At 39.4% G+C, this 19,360-nt stretch overlaps 1 protein-coding gene across 4 annotated transcripts in view; it reads right to left on the bottom strand.

Annotated features, from left to right (window-relative positions):
* Positions 1-2,840: 2,840 nt before the first annotated feature.
* The window catches only part of LOC117409479 (lateral signaling target protein 2 homolog), a 140,794-nt gene continuing 124,274 nt past the window's right edge, over positions 2,841-19,360 (bottom strand). For all 4 annotated transcript variants that reach the window (XM_034015601.3, XM_034918911.2, XM_034015598.3 and 1 more), the window contains 5 exons: positions 15,274-15,437; positions 13,152-13,268; positions 11,861-11,965; positions 7,197-7,300; positions 2,841-5,007 (listed from right to left, as the gene is read on the bottom strand). In XM_034015601.3, the coding sequence (XP_033871492.2) occupies positions 4,876-5,007; positions 7,197-7,300; positions 11,861-11,965; positions 13,152-13,268; positions 15,274-15,437 (622 nt within the window). In that variant the 3' untranslated portion in view covers positions 2,841-4,875. The remainder of the gene's footprint in view (positions 5,008-7,196; positions 7,301-11,860; positions 11,966-13,151; positions 13,269-15,273; positions 15,438-19,360) is intronic.

Below are 19,360 nucleotides of genomic sequence, written 5' to 3'. Positions count from 1 at the left end.
CAACCCAACATATGTTATTGCAGAAATAGCTGTAAGGCAGCTGCAGCCACATGTTGAAAGCTATACCTAGCCGTGTTAAAGATACAACACGTTTTCTGAAAAGGATTAATAATATAAAAGGTTAAACTACCATTTTATTTTGCATGGATGTAAAATCCCTGTACCCCAGTGTTCCCAGGCATGAGGTACTGGAAAATAGAGAGAAGAACAAGATACCTATGGAAGAAATATTAAATATGATCAACATAGTCTTAGAAAAGTTATTTTACATTTGGAAATATAATAATAATAATAATAATAATAATAATAATAATAATCTTTATTATATATAGTGCCTTTAAAAGCAACATTTCAATGTGCTTTACAAACAAACAAAACAGAAAATAAAAACAGTTATAAAAATGACTTTCTATAAAAGTAGGTTACGCCAGAGCTCAGGGAGTCATTTCAAATATTTAACACCAAGGGGCTAAGATTTGAAAGACAAGAACGAAAAAGAACAAAGGGAATAGGATCCAGGAAGCATGAGGTGGGAGGAGTCACAATTTGCAAACACGTATACAGGCAAATGGGAAGAAATGTTATTGAGTAAACTAGACAAGAAACCATTAGAATACATTATGTGGATGACATATTTGGAATATGGACACATGGAGAAGAATTTCTTGTACAGTTTCATAAATTAGCAAATTACATCCACCCTAACATTTCAGTGGAGTTAAGGTGGACAAAATCTGAAATTGAATTCTTAGACACCTTGGTTAAACTTGATCAAGGATCTATTAAAAAAGATCTTTACTCAAAACCTACTGATATGCATCATCTACACATCTGTTCTATACTAAAAGAACAATTCCTAAAGGACTGGATATAAGGATAAAAATAATCTGTTCTGATGAAAATGACTACAAAAAACAGAGAAAGGAATTAAAAATAAATCTTAAGAAACAAGGATATAAAGAACAAATTATTGAGAGAGAATTGAGAACAGTTGACAAACAATAGGAATTAACTACTTGATTATAAGAAAGGGGAAGAGAGGGTTAAGAGAGACATATTCTAAAGTATTACCCAACATTTCAAAAATTGTTTGGAAGCATTTATGTATACTTCATAATTCAGAAAAAATAAAAAAAAAAAATTCTGAAAGCACCGATGGTAGCTTTTAGAAGGGATGCAAATTTGGCTGACATTTTAGTCCACAGTAACATAGATACATTAAGGGACATTGAAACGTGTAAAGTGTGCAAATATATTGGTAAAGATAAAAGTGAAATCATAAATAAATAAATTTTAAAAAAATCTGGTCATTCAAGGACAGCAACCTTGTATTGGGTATTTTTTGCATACAATGTAATAAAATAAAATATATAGGAGAGACAGGTACATCATTATATAAAAAAAATACAGAACCACCTATCAAATATAAGAAATAAAAAAGTAAGTGAACCGGTAGTTCAGCACTTTACAAGGAACAGACACACCATGGATGACCTATAGGTTGTGGTTTTAGAAAAAAATAAAATTAGATAATGTACAGTATAGAAGCATAAAAGAAAATAAATGGATAAATAGACTAACCATGATGCCTGAAGGTTTAAATAGAAATGAACAGTAGATTGTTATATCATTAGCTATATAGTAAATGACAAAACAAAGACCTATAAAAACATCCAATGTTGTAAAAACATCCAAAAGGTATGTAAAACATACCGAAACATTGGGAAGTTGGCTCTTTGAGCAAACACACACACATACATATTATATTATAAGGTTCTTTATTTTACAATTTCCAGGTTTATCAAAAATAATTAATAATTATAATAATAAAGTCCCCTCAAAACCCATTTGTACAGTACACCACAGGAGCAGAGTGGCTTTCTCTGTGGGTATTGTTGTTAAGCTGGAGTTGCCATGGTGAGCAGGCTAAGCCATCCCAGAGACTGCTGGAAACGACAGCCAGAAACTGCACCTGCTCGACACTGGCAATACAATCCGGACACTCACTGACTGGAGTCTGACTTGTACTCTATCCATGCACGGACTGTGGTGTTTAATAGAACGTAGCGTCTTGCGTCTTAACCCTTCAGTTGGTGTACAGCGATTGGTTGAAGGCTCTCAAGATACATCATCAATCATAACTTTGTATATGACTTGTGTTCTGTGCTTGCAGAAAGAAGTACAACAGGGCTAGACTCTGAAGGCATAATCACCGAGGGATCATGTATCTATCAAATTACTTAGGCGTGAAGTACAGGTTGCATCTAGTCATGAGGAGCCAGTTGTCTCAAAGTACTGTCAAGGTCTCCTCTCATTAGAGCTATTAGGTGACAAGTGCTTTGGACTTATTTAAAGTTCAGGATTTTGCTGTTTCTGGCTAGGACTTCCGGCTGTGGGGCCTTTGTGACATTTGCTTATTCAAATGTGTTGCGTCAACATAAGATAACAGGATATGGATTCTCATTGCAGGTACCTGGGGCATAACTGGGGAGTCTAAATTGAGGAGAAAATCAGGTACCTTTAGATGCAGCCACACAACATTCAGAAAGTGGAAACTCAAAAGACTGGAAGCATGTCTCCAGCTTTTCTTGAAAGAGAAAAGTATTTTTTTTTATTGTATATACAAGACATTACAAACTAACAGTATCCAAGATCCTCACACGGTTTCATACATCATTTATGGAAATGAACAAGCATTTACAAAATAACAAGCTTTGAATAAATAGTATCTCCAGTCCTTTAAATATCATTCAGTTTATACAGAGGGAGTATTTTTTTTTTGTTTAATCATCTTTCAATTTTAAGTTACTGTATTAATTAAAAAAAAAAGTTTTTGTAAAAAAAAAAAGGTCAACATTTTTTACTCAAAAATAAAACAAATAAATCATTGGAATGTGAATCCTGAGATTTAAGCTTAAAGTAGATTACTGCTGGAAATGTTAAATCAAAGAAGCAACTGGAAATAAAGCCAAGCCATGGCTGGGAATGAATTGAATAATTCAGTGTTGATTCACCTTCCAAATAAATTACATTAAGTACAGAACTCCCTTCATTCCAGTTCCTCATGCTGCATTGCAGAGCCAGACTGACACACATAGATAATCTAAACATGACAGTGTGGCTCTGCAATCTAATCAGACACCTTCTTATTTATTCATTTATACACATTCTATTCTTAGGCTTGTATTATATACCACAGTATAATATGCATTCTGGAGTCTTTGCTTTATGAAAACAGATTGACGATTACATTTCCTCTGTGGACTGGATGTCTAAATGATACATAACACTAATCATCATGTTTTCTGTTTGAGTAGTACAACGGGAGATGATCAGGTCTCTAGGTTGACAGATGCTTCATTATCTTGGGTATCGCATTTCCGGCTTTTGCCAGTGAAAGAGAGAAAGTATCATCACCAGGAGGCTCTCGAGTGAGTGCTGCCTAGTTTTCTGAAGGCACAGGGGAGTCAGGACAAGCTGGCTTCAGATCCTGGGCCTGTCCTTCATATCACTGTGCTCCAATCCCTCCAAGGTGTGGGGCAGGCTACAAGTAGTGCTGCGGGAATACATTGTCCACAGTGCAACTAAAGTTTGTTGAATTTTCTCAAATATAAAAATGAACAAAAATTCTGATCTTCCAATTCTTAAATTCCAGTTACTAAATAATAATAATAATAATAATAATAATAATAATAATAATAATAATAATAATAAACAACAACAATGCAAAGCTCCAAAAGACAACTTGGCTGTAGTATGGATATATTACCCCAGAAATCCTCGTCCTCTTTCTGTGTACTGCTTCTTTTTCAGTTGAGGTTTCAGTTGCTGTTAAAGCAAAAAGCAAGAGGCATGCGGAAGCAGAACAAGAACACTGGAGGACATTTACATTATTAAAGAGGGAAACCATAAAAGTCTGCCAATGCATTGGGAATCAGTGTTGTTGCAGGGGTCTGTGACACTAAGACAGGCAATTCTGGGATCTCGGTGGCTGGAGCTGGAGCTGGACCTTTCCAGCCACTGCTAGTCTATGTATCAGGAGTCACTATTCAGTAAAGCGGCTTGAATAATTCTATTGTGAAAGGCGAAATTAAAGTTATCAGTCGAATTCTCACAAAAAATACACAAAAGTAATGCTGTTTGACATATTGTACAATTATATACCTGTTTAAAAGTATTTTGTGTGTATAAAGAGCCAGCACATTCTGCACAACTACAGTATTTCGCCCTTGATTGCACAACAGACCTAATCTGGGGCGGATTCGTCAAGCACTGGTGTTAAGGAGTCTCATGGGTGCCTCCCTCCATGAAAACAAGTCTATTTATTCACACACATTCATCGCCATTTATAGAATTATACATCACCTTGGCTGCACACAGTATCCAATGACAATGCAAATGAAAGTTGTTTGTTTCTTAAGGACATGTATGCAGCATTATTCCCCTGACTGCTGTGTCAAGATAATAAAAGCCATTCCTGTGTAGTGTTAAGTAGCAATGCAGCAAAGTTGCTTATTGTCTGAGCCCTGCTCCATCCCAGCGTAGCAGTAAGAGAAGCGTTCCCTTTCTTTGTCCAGCATTAGAGATCAACAATACCAATGCAGAGTATGAAAGAAACCTGTGGAAGAATGTAGCCACCTGGCTAGGGGTTGTTCAGTGCTTCCCTTCCAGGAGCTTGTTATTAAACAAGTTTTTATTTTAAAATAGTCTCTACAAAAAGGGTCCATCAAAGCCAACCATGCTTTTATCAGGGTCCATTTTTTAAAATGTATTTATTTAATATGAATCATTATTTCTAGTAGTGTTATTTGTTTGTAATAGAAGGTGTCCAGTACAGTCCCTGTGCAGTCCTGCCACCCCGGGCCAGGGCTGTTGTCAGATCCCTGTCTTGTCTCTGTAGAAGGGGGTGACGTGGAACATGTAGCAGTGAGTGCACACCCTCACGGGCTTCACCTGCCCGTACCGGGGCAAGGGGGCGGAGTGCGAGGAGCAGCGGGAGCAGAAGATCTAAAACACACGCACACAACAGATTCGTTAATCAGGGTTGAATACTGAATGCATTTTGGGGTAAAACGCTTGAGAAATCTGGCCCATACTGTTTTTATACAACAAGACCTTATAATACCAAACAGCGAGCCCTGCATCAATACAGGGCTCACTGTTCTTGAATGCATGTTTATTGGCAGCTTACTGGATTGATTTGAAAATGTAACTAAGCCTTCATTATAAATGGGCAATGAAACATGCACAATTTTAGATTATGACAATTTCCCCAAAACACTGAGAACCTACTCATTGGCTAGTTTAAAATACAACTACTGATCACTGTACTCTGGGCGATTATTTTTCTTACAAATCAACAGCATAAAGTATGTAATTGCACGTCCTTTGCACTTTAAATCACTTTATCACAGGTGTCGGATGCAAACAAGTCATCAGCTTCCAGTCAAAGTATTCCTAGATATGTTCTATCAGGTTAAAGCACTCCATGGCTGCTAGACACCCTTCCTTGTACCCCGGCAATACATCTTTACTTTGGTATTACGGTGCCACATCTACTTAGAATCTCATCACTGGATCTTTACTGTAGAAAGAATTCCATTGCAGCCATCAGAATTAAGTCTCTGAATTCCAAGAACATGAGGCTCCACAACCATCTAGAAATTATGCCAGTGGTGTCTGTGGAAAGAGAGGTCAAGTAATTTGCCTCAACGAGCCATCTTTGGTGTACTGTACGGGTTTGTTTACAAATCAGCTCTATTTGTCCTCTGTAAGGATTTTGTGGCTCAATGACCTCCACAAAAACGAAGTGTGAATGAGGGTGAAAAAATAAACAATAAGGTATCGAATTTTGCTCTGAGCTTTTCAGAAGCTAGGTGGGTTGCTCTGAATTGGTTCAGAGCAGTTGAGCATAACGTCGCCCCACAGGAGAAAGGGAAGCAAATGCAAGTGATTTCAAGGGCCTTTAGCTACAGCACTGCAAAACAGAGGCTTGTAAGTGTGTTTCAGAATATGGTTGGAAGACGTTCTGTTCCACCTGTTATTTGACGGCAATTGTACTCAGTTTCACACCTTCCGGGTCCAGGCTATTCCCCCAGTCTGGCTCCATCTAATCCTCTTCTACCCCTCTAAGCACTGTTATTACTACTCCATCTGTTTACATGAGCAGGAAGCTATGTGCAGTACTGCTGCCACGCTTCACCTGATTCTAAGTGTATCTCAGAGTAACACTTGACTGGATTCGCTTTAGCAAAGGAAAAAGGAAGATGATGCTGGGTTCAAACCTACGGTAGCTCGCTCTTTTTATATTGGTGTGGTGTTGTTTAATTGTTGCATCAAATTGTGGTCTCAAGGAAACCTAAGATGATATTTACAGTAACTAAGCCTAAAAGATCTTGCTAAACATTGAGAGTTTGTATCGGAAATTGTGGTCTAGAGGTTTCAGATAAGGTTGGAAAGGATTTGTGGGAATTTTGAAAAAATGTCTTCAATGCCACTCCCTTTGGGGGCCCTGTTAATAAATATATAAATGATTTGCTTGCATGCACATTCTCATCAGTGATGAAGTTATTGGGATAATAAGCGTTAATCTATACTGCAATCCCTTACTCCATAATGTTACACGTCCACCCTATGTCTTGTTATGCAATTCGCAAAGGTCAGCCAATTCTGGATTTTGTTTTTCAATACTGTACATGGCTTTCCAGTGTGCAAAACGTCACCAAACAGACCGGCATTCTCATTTTTGTAACAGTACGTCAGGCATCCCATTGAAGGTAAATTCTGATGACTAAAAAGGAATTGTAATTATACATGATTCTACGACGTCTCACAAATCACAGAATATAATCTCATTCATACGCTACCCTCCAACAAGTATTGAGACTATATTACAATATTTGTTGAAAGTTGTTAATTTATGAGTAAAATCAAATTTTTAGGCAGGTGAAAATAAATCCACCAATAATAATCACACTCCCATCACAGAGCACCTCCAGAAATGCAATTACGACATGGGAGCTAAAAGAAAGTAATATCTAACTGTGCCATGCTGGGTAACAACATCCAGACAAGTGAATGAATAGTCTGCATGAAAAGAACACATCTGCTCGTTTCTACTCCAGGGAGCTCTCCTCGTCTCCTCCATCCTGACAGGAAGGGCTCCCCCTGCCCCAGCCCTGCTCCTGATTAATCACCTTGCCACAGCTCCTGCAGTGGTGCTTCCTGCGGATGACAGTGAAGGGAGCCTCGCAGGCAGTGCAGTAGCTGCAGGCCTCGTCTGGAACCCAGTCTGGAGGGTCTGTGGACACAGAGGAGGGATCGCAATTAAAACAGGCTGTGCTTCTTAGCGGGCAATTAGATGGCTGCTTTGAGGGAAATAGGCCTCCGTTCCAACTGGGATGTGTCTGAGCACTGCACACAGTTCCTAGTCCCTTTAAAGTGATTGTAGCTGACTGCTGTGCATCTCTACTTGTTACATACACGGTCTCAAATATTCAGTTTAAAAAAAACATGAAAACATGTTCCAGTAAACATGCATTTTTATTATAAAAAATGGATGGTACCAACCAGCTGATTCCCCTATTGGTCGACAGGTCAGTAACATCAGTAACATGCTTTTACCCAGAAGACAATCCAAAGGTGAAATGACTCAGGAAGTGCAAGCTTTACAGATATCCTGAGAATAAGGCACAGAAACTGAGAACTTTCTTTAACCTAAAGTATTGCCAGATAAGTAGCTAATGGAAGTGTAACACAGGGAAGAATTAAGGATTTTTTTGTTAGCTACAATTACTTTATAGAAGGTAAAATATGCTATATGCCACAACAATTGTAATGTTCACCTTTGGACCAGTCTTTCCTGTTATTCAATAAGTCACAAGTCAGAGGTCATATTCAGAGCAGCAGGTAATATCTGCTAGAATAACTGCTCACAACTTCCACAGTGCTTTCTCTGGAGGCCTTTAAAGTATGTTGTGTATATGGACCACCCAAAAACTCCTTGTAGACTAAAAAATGTATTTTGAGCGTACATCGTTTAAACGGGATTAGAAACTGGCTGTAGTTTATTTTATGCAGCTGTTATGCAAGAAACGGATGCCAGTCACATCAAACATCTGCCTTGATTGAAGTTTTTATAGCGAATCAGTAAGCCCCGTAGTGACCTAGTGAGAATCTCTGATCTAGTCCAGCAGAAGTCTGGTTTCTGATTCGTTGTCACCAAGACTATATCTGCAATGCAGAAGTGAATAAAAAAATAAAAAAATAGATTCAACATGAAAGATGTTAATGTCCCAAGAACAGAAAGAAAACCTGAGTCTTCAAAAGCACAAGATAGGTAAAGGGTTTAAGACTTGTTTTCCATTAATTTCCTACAGATGTCAGGACTGCCCAGTCCCTGACCACATTCCGGCGCCTCCTCAAGACTCACCTCTTCAAAGAGCACCTGTAGAACTCCTCTGTTTGTATCCTGGGACACTATCACCCTTCATGTAAATGTGCTTTATTTTGCTCTTATCTGCCCCCTATTTTACTGCATTTAATCCTGTACTTCAGAATACTGTAATCTGCCAAGTGTTTAACCTGTAGTACTTTGTATTTAATCACATCCTGATGTAACTATCACTATTTAATCATATCCTGATGTAACTATCACTACTATCTGCTGTATTATTGAATTGTGGTTTGTCACACTTGTACTTTGCTTGAACAAAAGTTATTGTATTTCTTGCTCTTATTGTATTACTTGTATTGTAACACTTGAAATGTATTTGCTTACGATTGTAAGTCGCCCTGGATAAGGGCGTCTGCTAAGAAATAAATAATAATAATAATAATAATAATAATAATAATAATTTGCTTACATATTGTTTAACAGTAACAGTCTCTCGGACACCATTGTGAGCTTTCGAGGCCACCTGGCGGGAGCTATCAGAGTGTAAGAGCATTCTCCACATCTAGTAGAGTTATGGGCTCCCTGCTTGGCAGGTCTGTATTATCGTTTATCCTAGATAGCTGTACCGTACAAAAAAGCTCTCATCTGCAATTGTCATTTTTTTACAATTGAGGTATGTAAAAAACTAAAAAAAAACTGTAACAATTGAGGGGTGCGGTATATTAAAAATATGTTGGACCCACTGCAGTGGAACAAAGCAACAGCAAAAAGATTCATGTTGATGAGGACGTGGTCATCATGCAAACATTTGAATAAAGAATACTGCCTTTGAATCCAACACATTGGACACCCTCAGCTACCACTTGCTGCAGTGGTGTAGTCCGAAATCTGAAAGTACCGAAACGCCAATTTAAATATAGATTTTCTTAAACAATTCTACTAATTCATGTTTTATTTGTACATTTAAATGGAGGTAGCATTTAATAGGTAATGCATATGTCTTGCATGCGACTTATAGGTTACTCCCCCTTGGTCAGGGTGGTTTTTCCAGCCAAATTTGGCTTGTTTTGAAAGCATCTGGCGGGTAAATACTGTTTCTGGTGGTTTGATTATTTTCTGGCTATTTTTATCATGCATGTTTTTTTCTATTCCTTTCGATTATGAGGTCATCACCAGCGCAGAATTTCAATCACCACGATGCCCTGTATAGTATATCACACCCTCCCCCTGTCTTTTTTTCTGGAGCTCAGCATCCAATACAATTACGAATCACACATAACGCTCAGTTATTTTTTATTCGTCACCAATTTAAGAACTGTATCAGTGAATTTAATAGTTTTGTTTTTTTATTTATTTTGAAATACGGTATATGTTGTCAGTTCTGGACAATTTAATTTTACACTACAGTCTCAATGTTTTTTTTCTGGACCTCCTGCATTTGATCTCATCAGGTAAAAAAGCACAGCAGTGCTGGTACTGTAAATTGTGAGAAAAACAAGCAACGCAGATAGATAAACAAACAGTTTATAACATTTTCTTTTAATAAATGTGTATCGCTTATTTATGCTTCTCTAAGGTATACATGTATTACATTTTAAATGTAAGGGAGTTTTTGGGCAGGCCGTTGCAAAAAAAATATCTGCCATCACTGCCCTTAATTAACCTCCCCCAACTATATTAGAAACACAGAGAAAACATGGACACACATTCCAGCTCACTGGCACCTCATTCCTCTCCCACCAAATCATAGCTTAACATACACTTCCCCCCCCCCACCCTGCAAATGTACAATGTTACCCCCATACTAAGCCAGCTGCAAGGGCAGTCTTTCATTCCAATCCCCGGGTCTCTGCGCTGACCGATATACAAAGCAGCTTTAAACTGTCCAGTCTTCTTCGTCTGCACTTTTACTAAAAAAAACATTGTTAGCCTTCTTAAAGTAGTACTGTAGTTTGCAATAGAAGTCCCTAATGTTCTCTTCATTAAATTACAAGGAAATAGGGGTGTGTGTGCGACTCTTGACTCTGCAAACATTTAAAATACGCGCTGGTTAACGGAGACTCTGATTCGTGTACCGTCAAAAGTGATACGTAGGGAATCGGACACTGATTTTTTTGTTCCTAGTGCCTATTCAATGGCATGGTGCAGAAAGACTAATTTGAGAGCGCTTCATCGGTGCCCAGGCACCAAAATTAGAGAGGTCGGGCACTATATAAGCATTTTCATAACAAATTGATAAAGATTCTTAAGTCAAGGTTCTGCCTATAGAAAAAAGTAAATAGAAAAACCAGTGCTTAGCTGTCAGTCCAACTCACTGTCAGAAGCATGACTGGAAGGTTGGAAGAAAGACAAAAAAAGGCATAACTTTAAAGCAAATATTGAATATGTTGTAAAAAATTGTAATGGAAACCACTTCATGAATATGTTTGCTGGGAGTCAAGCAAAATGTTAGAGGAAAATAAGCTGTTACGTCATGAAAAACAAAACGTTACATTTTACCACATAACCTTGCTGGTATTTTGTCATTTTTTTCAGAATTGTTCAATGAATGAATGGAAAAGAGGCTTATATGTGTGTGTATGCGTGAATCCAGTATGAGATCCCAGCTGGACTGCAGTTTGATCCATTCTAGGCTTTACTGGGACCCTAATTAAACACATCTGAGCTTGTGACTGCCATGTTTATTTTCTAATTAAGCTCACAGTGAAATCTGGAATGGTGTAGTTTCCCCTACAGTGAAGGTTGTAGTTTGTTAAAATGTAAGTTTGGCTTGGTTTGCTCAGCAAGTCTGTGACCGGTCTAGCAATATTGTCGAGAGCTCCAAACTTGCCCTCATTTCCATTCCTGTAATAACAAGTACCTTTGCTCTTTGCATACAACCCCCTGCTGTGTAATGTTGTTCTTTTTCCAAGTCATGTGGATTTAGATGAGACTGTTGAAGCTGTGCTGAAAGATGAAAAAGGTCACCCATTTGTTCCTGAGGCTTGGGCTGCCCACATCAATTTTGCAGCAGGGAACTGGTAATTGCATTGCTGTCTCACATCATTTATAATAAGAGAAAACGGAGAGATACACACTTTTGGTTGTGCTTTGCTGCACTGCAGCAGCGCCTTCTTAAAGAACACTGTCCTCGGGACTGAATGTCACAAGAATCAATCAAAGTTTTTACTCACCCTTTTTTTTTTCTACTCAGCAACTCATTTTAAATAAAGCAAGCAATGTCAGCATATATATCAAGGGGCGATCATCTGCCTTTGTATAAAGGATGTTTCTTTGTAACGTATCCCAGTCTACAAGCTGACTCAAACACATTTCATCTCTCATGTAAAAGACCAATGCTTTTTTATGCTCATCTTCTATTTAGATAAACCACAGACAGGTTCGCTCATTTGGCTGCCGCTTCTATACAGTATAATGTTTCACGGTGACTGCCAGTGCAGTGTAAATCCCCTTTTCAAGTCTTACCTTCAAACTGCCCGTCCCTGGCCTTGGCAGCGATCTCAGAGGATGAAATGTTTTCCTGACACAAAGTGCAGTCCTCCAGTGCTGTACTTCGCAAGCCCTGGCCAGCTGTAATACAGACACTCATTAAACAACATCATCAGAGTGCAGCGCTCATTAAAGATGTGTTGAGGCTCAGATTAACACCTTAAAATGTACATGTTAAAAACCCTGGCTTGATAATCTGATTTATTGACCATTCCCCAGCAAAAGCAGGTAACCCAGGGTTGTAGCAGGAAACTAGAAAACTACATGAACTGCATTTTATGCGTCTATTAATTGTGTGCTAAATGGACGGAGACAAAAAAAGTGGGTCATAAAACTGAAGCTGTTGTGGGGTGTGCTGGTACATGCCCAATGCATAATGCCTTCCACCCCAGAGGTGTCTGTACTTCAGTGGATGCTCGAGATTCAGCCGTTTGAAAAAGCACTTTGAGATCAAGTGTGACAAATGTGCTGCAGTATATAAGTACATTTAAAGTCAAGTTTGTAAATGGGAAGTAGAAGAGAGGTAAAAAATGTTATAAAGAATGCAGTATGTATGTAGCAGGTGGAATACAAATAGATTTTGTATGCAGTTGTTAATTCGCCTCAAGCGCATATGCAAGCATGAAACTAGTTTATTGGGGTTCATGTATTATCTTTTACTACAAGTGCTTAAGCATGTTTTCAGTATTGTTCACTTGCTCTGTCTTCTCTGGTCAAAGCCGCACCCTTACACAAACGCACTGTAGTACCAAAACATGTGTGCAGCACAGGATGACTTGTACTGAAGTCTGGTACAAGTACGGTTTTATCCTGAAGTTTACTGCAGTGATGCTGCAGTATAATTCTATAAAAGGTAACAGACCCATATAGGCGATAAGAAATGTATGGCTCATGCATGTATATGGGGATGGGGGTGTTTTCAAGGTGGTGCATGCAAGTCCATCCACTTTATGATGAAACATGTCGAGATGGTTTTATTGTAGAACTGTGTGACACATCACAGTGTGTGATAATGGAAACAGACTGACATCAATCCATCTTGTTTTTACAGGCAAGGTTTCAATCACCCTCTGCTTGAACAGTGCCTTACTGAGCACATGAGGCCGATGTGAAAAATTGCTAAAGGAAAACTACAGTGTACGCCCCGACAACTGTTAAAAAATGCACTTTAACTGCCCTTCACAACTGTGCTGCTACAGCACTGAACTGCAACAGAGTTTGAATGCAGTGTCACTCCCCCATGACTCCCTCAGCCACCATCTCATACCTTTCTTCTGCTTGTCCTTGTCCTCCAGTTCAGGCTTTGTTGCCATGACATCAAACAACGTCTTCAAGATGCTTCTGAGATCACTGGCGTAGTTGGTCTGTAGCTGATCAGCCACACCTGGGACAAGGAAGAAACATTTTACACAAGCTATCAATGAACTCCACATGGGTTAAAAGGCAGTGTCTGAGGAGGCGCTGGGCTGCTGAAATGCACTGCTTGGTGCACAGCAGGTGGAATGGAGGCTGTGCAGATGAATGGTCAGAGCAAAGAAACAACCAGGGTTCCATTAATATCAATCCTCCTGCAGCTGGGCAAAATCAGGAATGGTGTTGGGCACCTCAGGTGGGTTGTCTATTCAAAGTTCCATCAGCAATTTAAAAATTAAAGTTAGTATTCCCTTTATCAACCAATGCTCCACACAGGGGTGTTCATTCCTCGCTTGGTACAGCGTGGGTTCATGGGATATGCGCTGAAGCACCACCATCGTGAATGTTTAAATCCTCGAGTGATCATCCCTGACCAAGACTGAGCAGTACATCTACATCTATGCTACGTAAAGGGGCTGGGTCAGAACAGAACCGGACAGCATCATAACAGCAGTTATGGTGCTTCTCTGCTTGCCACATAGATTAAGGTCACTAAATAAAGTGTCAACTTCATGCAGACCAGTTGAATCATGGGACATGCCAGGTGTTTGATATAGTTGATAAGGACTAGCATAAGTTACCCCCAGATGGTGTGAATTTTGATGAACATCGATGTATTTTCTCCATGTTGTAGACGACATAGACATTAAACTTACCACTTACCATTGCACAAATTATTACGTTGCAACTAGCACATAATATAGATGGAAACTCATTTCAAGACACTGAGAAATAGAGTGTGTGTGTGTGTGTGTTTGTGTGTGTGTGTGTGTTGGGGGAGTGTTCCACCAAAGGGATGGTAAAATATCTACGACAAGCAACAAACAAGATTAAGATAAAAAAATCTCCCCAAAAAGATTTCAACCTTATTTATATTTATATAATGTGCCAGGGTTAAATGCACGGCCTCAAAATCACAGGCTCCAAAAAGATTGTATTGTAAAAATCCCCCCCCCCCCAAAAAAAATCTCTCTCTTTCTCAAAGCACTGCATCATCAGTCAAATCTTGAGTGTTCTTTATATGTAATTAGACTAGACCTGACCTAATTTTCTACAGGTTTTCATTCACTCGTTAATTAAATGATCATAGAATACAATATTATATATATATATATATATATATATATATATATATATATATATATATATATATATATATATATATTAGGACAAGGGTTTTTAGACAGGAGGTCAGGGTATCACATTGGGATATTTAACCCGCACCACACAAATTCTGAGCTTGACTCAGGCCACTGGCAGGTCATTCTTCACAACACTACAGAAGGGCTGCCTGTGAAGCCCAGCAGTAACTATCTATTGGTGGATGTGCAGGATATTCTCCTACATGGCTGCAACGTTGCCCACGTCGCCTCTGAATGGATTATTAGAAGCCGAAACATGAGACACACCCATACGTTTAATGTTCTTTTAATGTTTCCAATGTAATGACCTCTACTTTAGGTGATTGGTTTGTTGATGTGTATCTCTACATTATGTACAATATCTGAGAACAATGTGAATATTCAAGCGGTAACATTCAATAAATAACCTTTTAGACGTAAGGACTGAGAATATAACAAATGACACTGTATTTATTTATTTAAAATGTGAATCTCTAGAACTATGTTATTCTAAAATCAATTGGTATAGTGTACTACAGTATAAATGGCCACTGTGGATAATGGTATAATTTGCAGCAATTAACAATAGATCTGTGGCTGCAGTGTCTTTGGTTTTGTAATGTAGAACGGGGATAAGACATACCCAAACATTTTGCATAACCCTTTGATTATTGACCACTGGCGTCGAAGCATACATTATCCACTGTCTTTCATACTGTTTATATAAAAGAAAAACAAAAAATCACAATGGAGCCCAAATAATGAGCAATTGTGGTGGTGCTTCTTTCAAATGCGCTGGCGATCAAGACAGGACAGTTTCCTAAATCCCTGTCCCCCGTGGCGGGCTGGGTGTACCTGAGATACAGACGAAGAGCCGGTGGATGAGGTCGCTGCTGCTGTGGAATCGGGAGCGGATCTTCTCCCTGGCTGCGATCTTGGCTGCGTGCAGAGCCAGCTGGATCTCCTCATGGTCCAGGTCCCCCGAGGTGTACGAGCTGGTGGTCAGGCTGCTGATGGGGCTGCACAATACAACAGAAACATGACAAGAATGTGGCAGTGTCTTTCCAGTCAGCTGAGACCGGGGGGTAGCTTGGTGGACCAGCGCGCGACTTTTTCGCCAGGTTCAAATCCAGATTGTGTCACAATTGTACAGAGTTTAACAATTCAATTCTTTATTTAATTTATTGCATCTCATTTCCAAAGGGGGTCCTCTTTAATTTTTCACAATCGATCCTAGACATTTAAGAAAAAAGTGGCCTGCTGTAGGAATTGAATGACATGGAAACAGAACAGCTCTGTTTGGTTTCTCCAGGGCAATCAGCTTACTGTTCTAGGCTCCAATACACTCAATCATGCAACTCATGTGGTTCAATACTTTATGACGGGGCTACTTTTTTTCTAAACTGTTCCTAAAGGTGACCCCACTCCGGATGTACAGCGCAAGCTTCCCCATAGAAAACACCTCCCTGCTATTTACTGCTAGACCGCTCCTGAGAAAATTAATTACATCAAATTGAAAACAAACAACATCAGGCGACTGCCTGACAAACGCATTTATGACCTAAGCTGCATTTTGTTTTTGTAGGTTGAAGGCTAGTGCAAGAAGTTATTGCTTACCCCTGCAAATGCAAGCAATAACATCAGCAGAGCATAGAGATTTTCAATTAGTAAACCCTTAACACCTGCTGTGTACAACACATAATGTAATGCTGTCTTTGAGATTGGAGGCAGTGTTCTGACAAGTGTCTGTCCGGGCACTGCAACCCAATATTAATTTCAGCCTAATTGACAGCTCTGGCAGGATCTTTTTCCTGAGCACCCAGTATTTTACAGTCAAAATAAAGCCGTAAAGGAACCAGCAATATCAGTCTGTACTGTGACCGTCAAACTGACCCAGCTCAGCAGTCAACAGCTCTGAATAACCTTACTGATGGTTCAGCTAGATCAGGTGCTGTGATTCCACCGTCACTCCTCTTAGTCAACATCTTCCTTCAGTCCTAAGAAAGCGGACTAACAAGCCAGCCATTCAGCTCTCACAATGCAGGCCACTTCCCTCCTTACAGTGCAGTAAGCCATCAGGATTTGAACTGCAACATGCCCTCAGACCAGCTGATGCGAGATTCCAGACACCAGTCTAGCACTGCAAACACATAGGCTGTACTTTGTGGAGTTTCTGTACTATTGGGCTTATAAGCAACAGGCACCAATATCGGAGTTCTGCTCTGAATATATGAGTCACAAGCTTAATCCAAAGCTGCTTGAAAGCAGTGGGATAAGATTTTAAAACAAGCTGCTGTCATTGTTTTTGACATTTTGTTTTAATATCGTTTAATGCCTTTCAGCCCTCATTTATTTTCATTGTAAATGTGGGCAGGACATCCCAACAAACAAGTTAGATAACAGTGTATATATCCTGTATAAATATCTTCAAATAATAAACTGAAAGATAGAATGCATAATCTTGCCTCCCAGTGTCTGAAAGACAGACAGTACTTTGTACATGCGCCTATCATCTGACAGTTTAATTGGATCAGGAAATACATTTGTATTCTATCTGTCAAAGGCTATTTGTGAGACTCTCAGCTTAGAATAAAGAAGCCTATCCTCCAAGCAGTTTTAATATGCTTATTCTGGCAGCTGCTCTGCAGGTATTGAATGCGCTTGACGAAAAAGTGTTATTGGATTTTTCAAGCGACAGCTTTATCAAAGCTTTGAAAATTCTATCCGAGATCTGACCCTGCTGGGAGCTCATTGTTAAACTGTGAAAAGGGATATGCTGTGCCCAGCGTTCATAATTGTATTGTGATCCGTAAGCCTTACACTGTGGAGAATTTGTTTAGCTGATTTCAATGAATTACCGTTCAATAACTGAACTGCTTTTCAGTATGTAGCATCAAATTACATATTCTTAGGTTTTTATTTATTTTAATGTCCCCTAAACATTGTATTCCTTTTTTGTTTCAATAATTATGAGTTGTTCTTATTGTAATTATTTAAATACTTTCTTCAGATTCAAATCAAAGGACGACATCAAAAAGTGAACCAGTCAGAATCATAAAACTTAAGCCCCTTTCACACTGGTGTGCTCTACCCGGGGCAGAACCCGGTGTCATGGGGGTCAGGTACGCGATTTCACAATGCTTTTGATAAAGCAGGGTTGACCTGGGTGACAGACGCAAGTCCACAATGCGCGTATCAATGCACCTGAAGCAGCTTGTTACGGACGCTTCCATCCAAGCGTCTCTGGATTGAACCGTTGGCCCAAATGTTGATTAGATTAAAAGTTTTTTTTTTATCCCTGCAGCAATCTGGCTCATGGTGTGTCTCCAGCAACAAAAATATGGCCAAACAGAATAAACAAAAACATTCCTTGCTGAAGTGAAACCTTCACGCAGGCGTGGCTGTTTGTTAATTCATCGGCTGTCATGCATTTTGTCTCGCTCAACCCGGGTCACAGCGTGTCAACCCACATCCTGAGGTGGGTCGATGTGACCCAGGTACATGGTTTCACACTACGCGGGATCGTGACCTGGGTAGCCAGAACCCAGGTCCGGACCCGGGTCAAAGTGCCCGAGTCCATGTGAAAGGGGCTTTAGAGACAGTAAAAAAAATAAAATAAAACACTTTGAAACTACTTTCTACTGCAATTACTCAATAAAATAAAAAAAATACTAAATTTAAGTGTGTGTGTCTGTGTACAAATGTTAATTGAGGAAGGGTACCAAGAAAGTTTAAAAGTGAGGATACTGTGCTTTTTATTTTCCAGACTAAAACATTTTTTGTCAGCTGTAATTAAATTTTCCAGCACAGTGATCTGGAGATTCATCAGTGAAAACACGGTTTAGTAATTGGTCATTTTATTTACGTAACCCCCCCCTCCCCAAGTTATTTTTGCACAAGGAAAGTGACAGATGCAGGAAAAGAACAGATGGAATCTAGTAGATTCTGTGCAGCAAAAAATGAAACAATGTGTCACTTTTAACAGCTCTGCCAATAAGAGATCCAGAACAAAAAACAGACAACAGAAAACAAGCGGGGGTGTTGTGGGATGAGGAGGTGCTCCATTTTCTCAAAGGGGTGCATTTAAAGTGACGGACGGGGTGCATTAGAGTGACGGACAGAGTGCATTTAGAGTGACACACACAGAGTGCATTTAGAGTGATGGACAGAGTGCGTTTAGAGTGACACACACACAGAGTGCATTTAGAGTGACAGACACAGAGTGCATTTAGAGTGACACACACAGAGTGCATTTAGAGTAATGGACAGTGCGTTTAGAGTGACACACACAGAGTGCATTTAGAGTGACAGACACAGAGTGCATTTAGAGTGATGGACAGAGTGCGTTTAGAGTGACACACACAGAGTGCATTTAGAGTGACAGACACAGAGTGCATTTAGAGTGACACACACAGAGTGCATTTAGAGTGATGGACAGAGTGCGTTTAGAGTGACACACACAGAGTGCATTTAGAGTGACAGACACAGAGTGCATTTAGAGTGACAGACACAGATTCAGCTCTTAGAAAGATTGTGTCTACAATGTGCTATACCTCTGAAAGGAGGAAATCGCTTCACTTCAGTGCTCTCAACTGCTCTTCAGTTCAAGTTGCCTGCCATGGACAGGGTTCAGTTCTTGGACCAATTTTGTTTTCTTTATACATGCTGCCCCTGGACGATATTGTCCGTAGACATCAGGCCAACTTTCATTGTTATGCTGATGACACCCAATTATATCTGTTTCTAAAACCGGGTGGCTCCTCATCTGTAAATATTCTGACCAGCTGTCTTGCTGACATTAAGCTATGGATGTCAAACAACTTTCTAATGCTAAATTCAGATAAAAGAGGTAATGATTCTAGGAACAAAAAATCAACAAAAAAATACAGATCTATCTGCTTTTACAGAGGATAGTTTCCCATACTCAGAAAAATGAAATGAG

The sequence above is a fragment of the Acipenser ruthenus genome, chromosome 2, assembly GCF_902713425.1.
Source record: "Acipenser ruthenus chromosome 2, fAciRut3.2 maternal haplotype, whole genome shotgun sequence".
Classification (NCBI taxonomy): domain Eukaryota; kingdom Metazoa; phylum Chordata; class Actinopteri; order Acipenseriformes; family Acipenseridae; genus Acipenser; species Acipenser ruthenus.
Note: the sequence above shows the minus strand (reverse complement) of the source record. Positions and strands in the feature narration are given on the sequence as shown.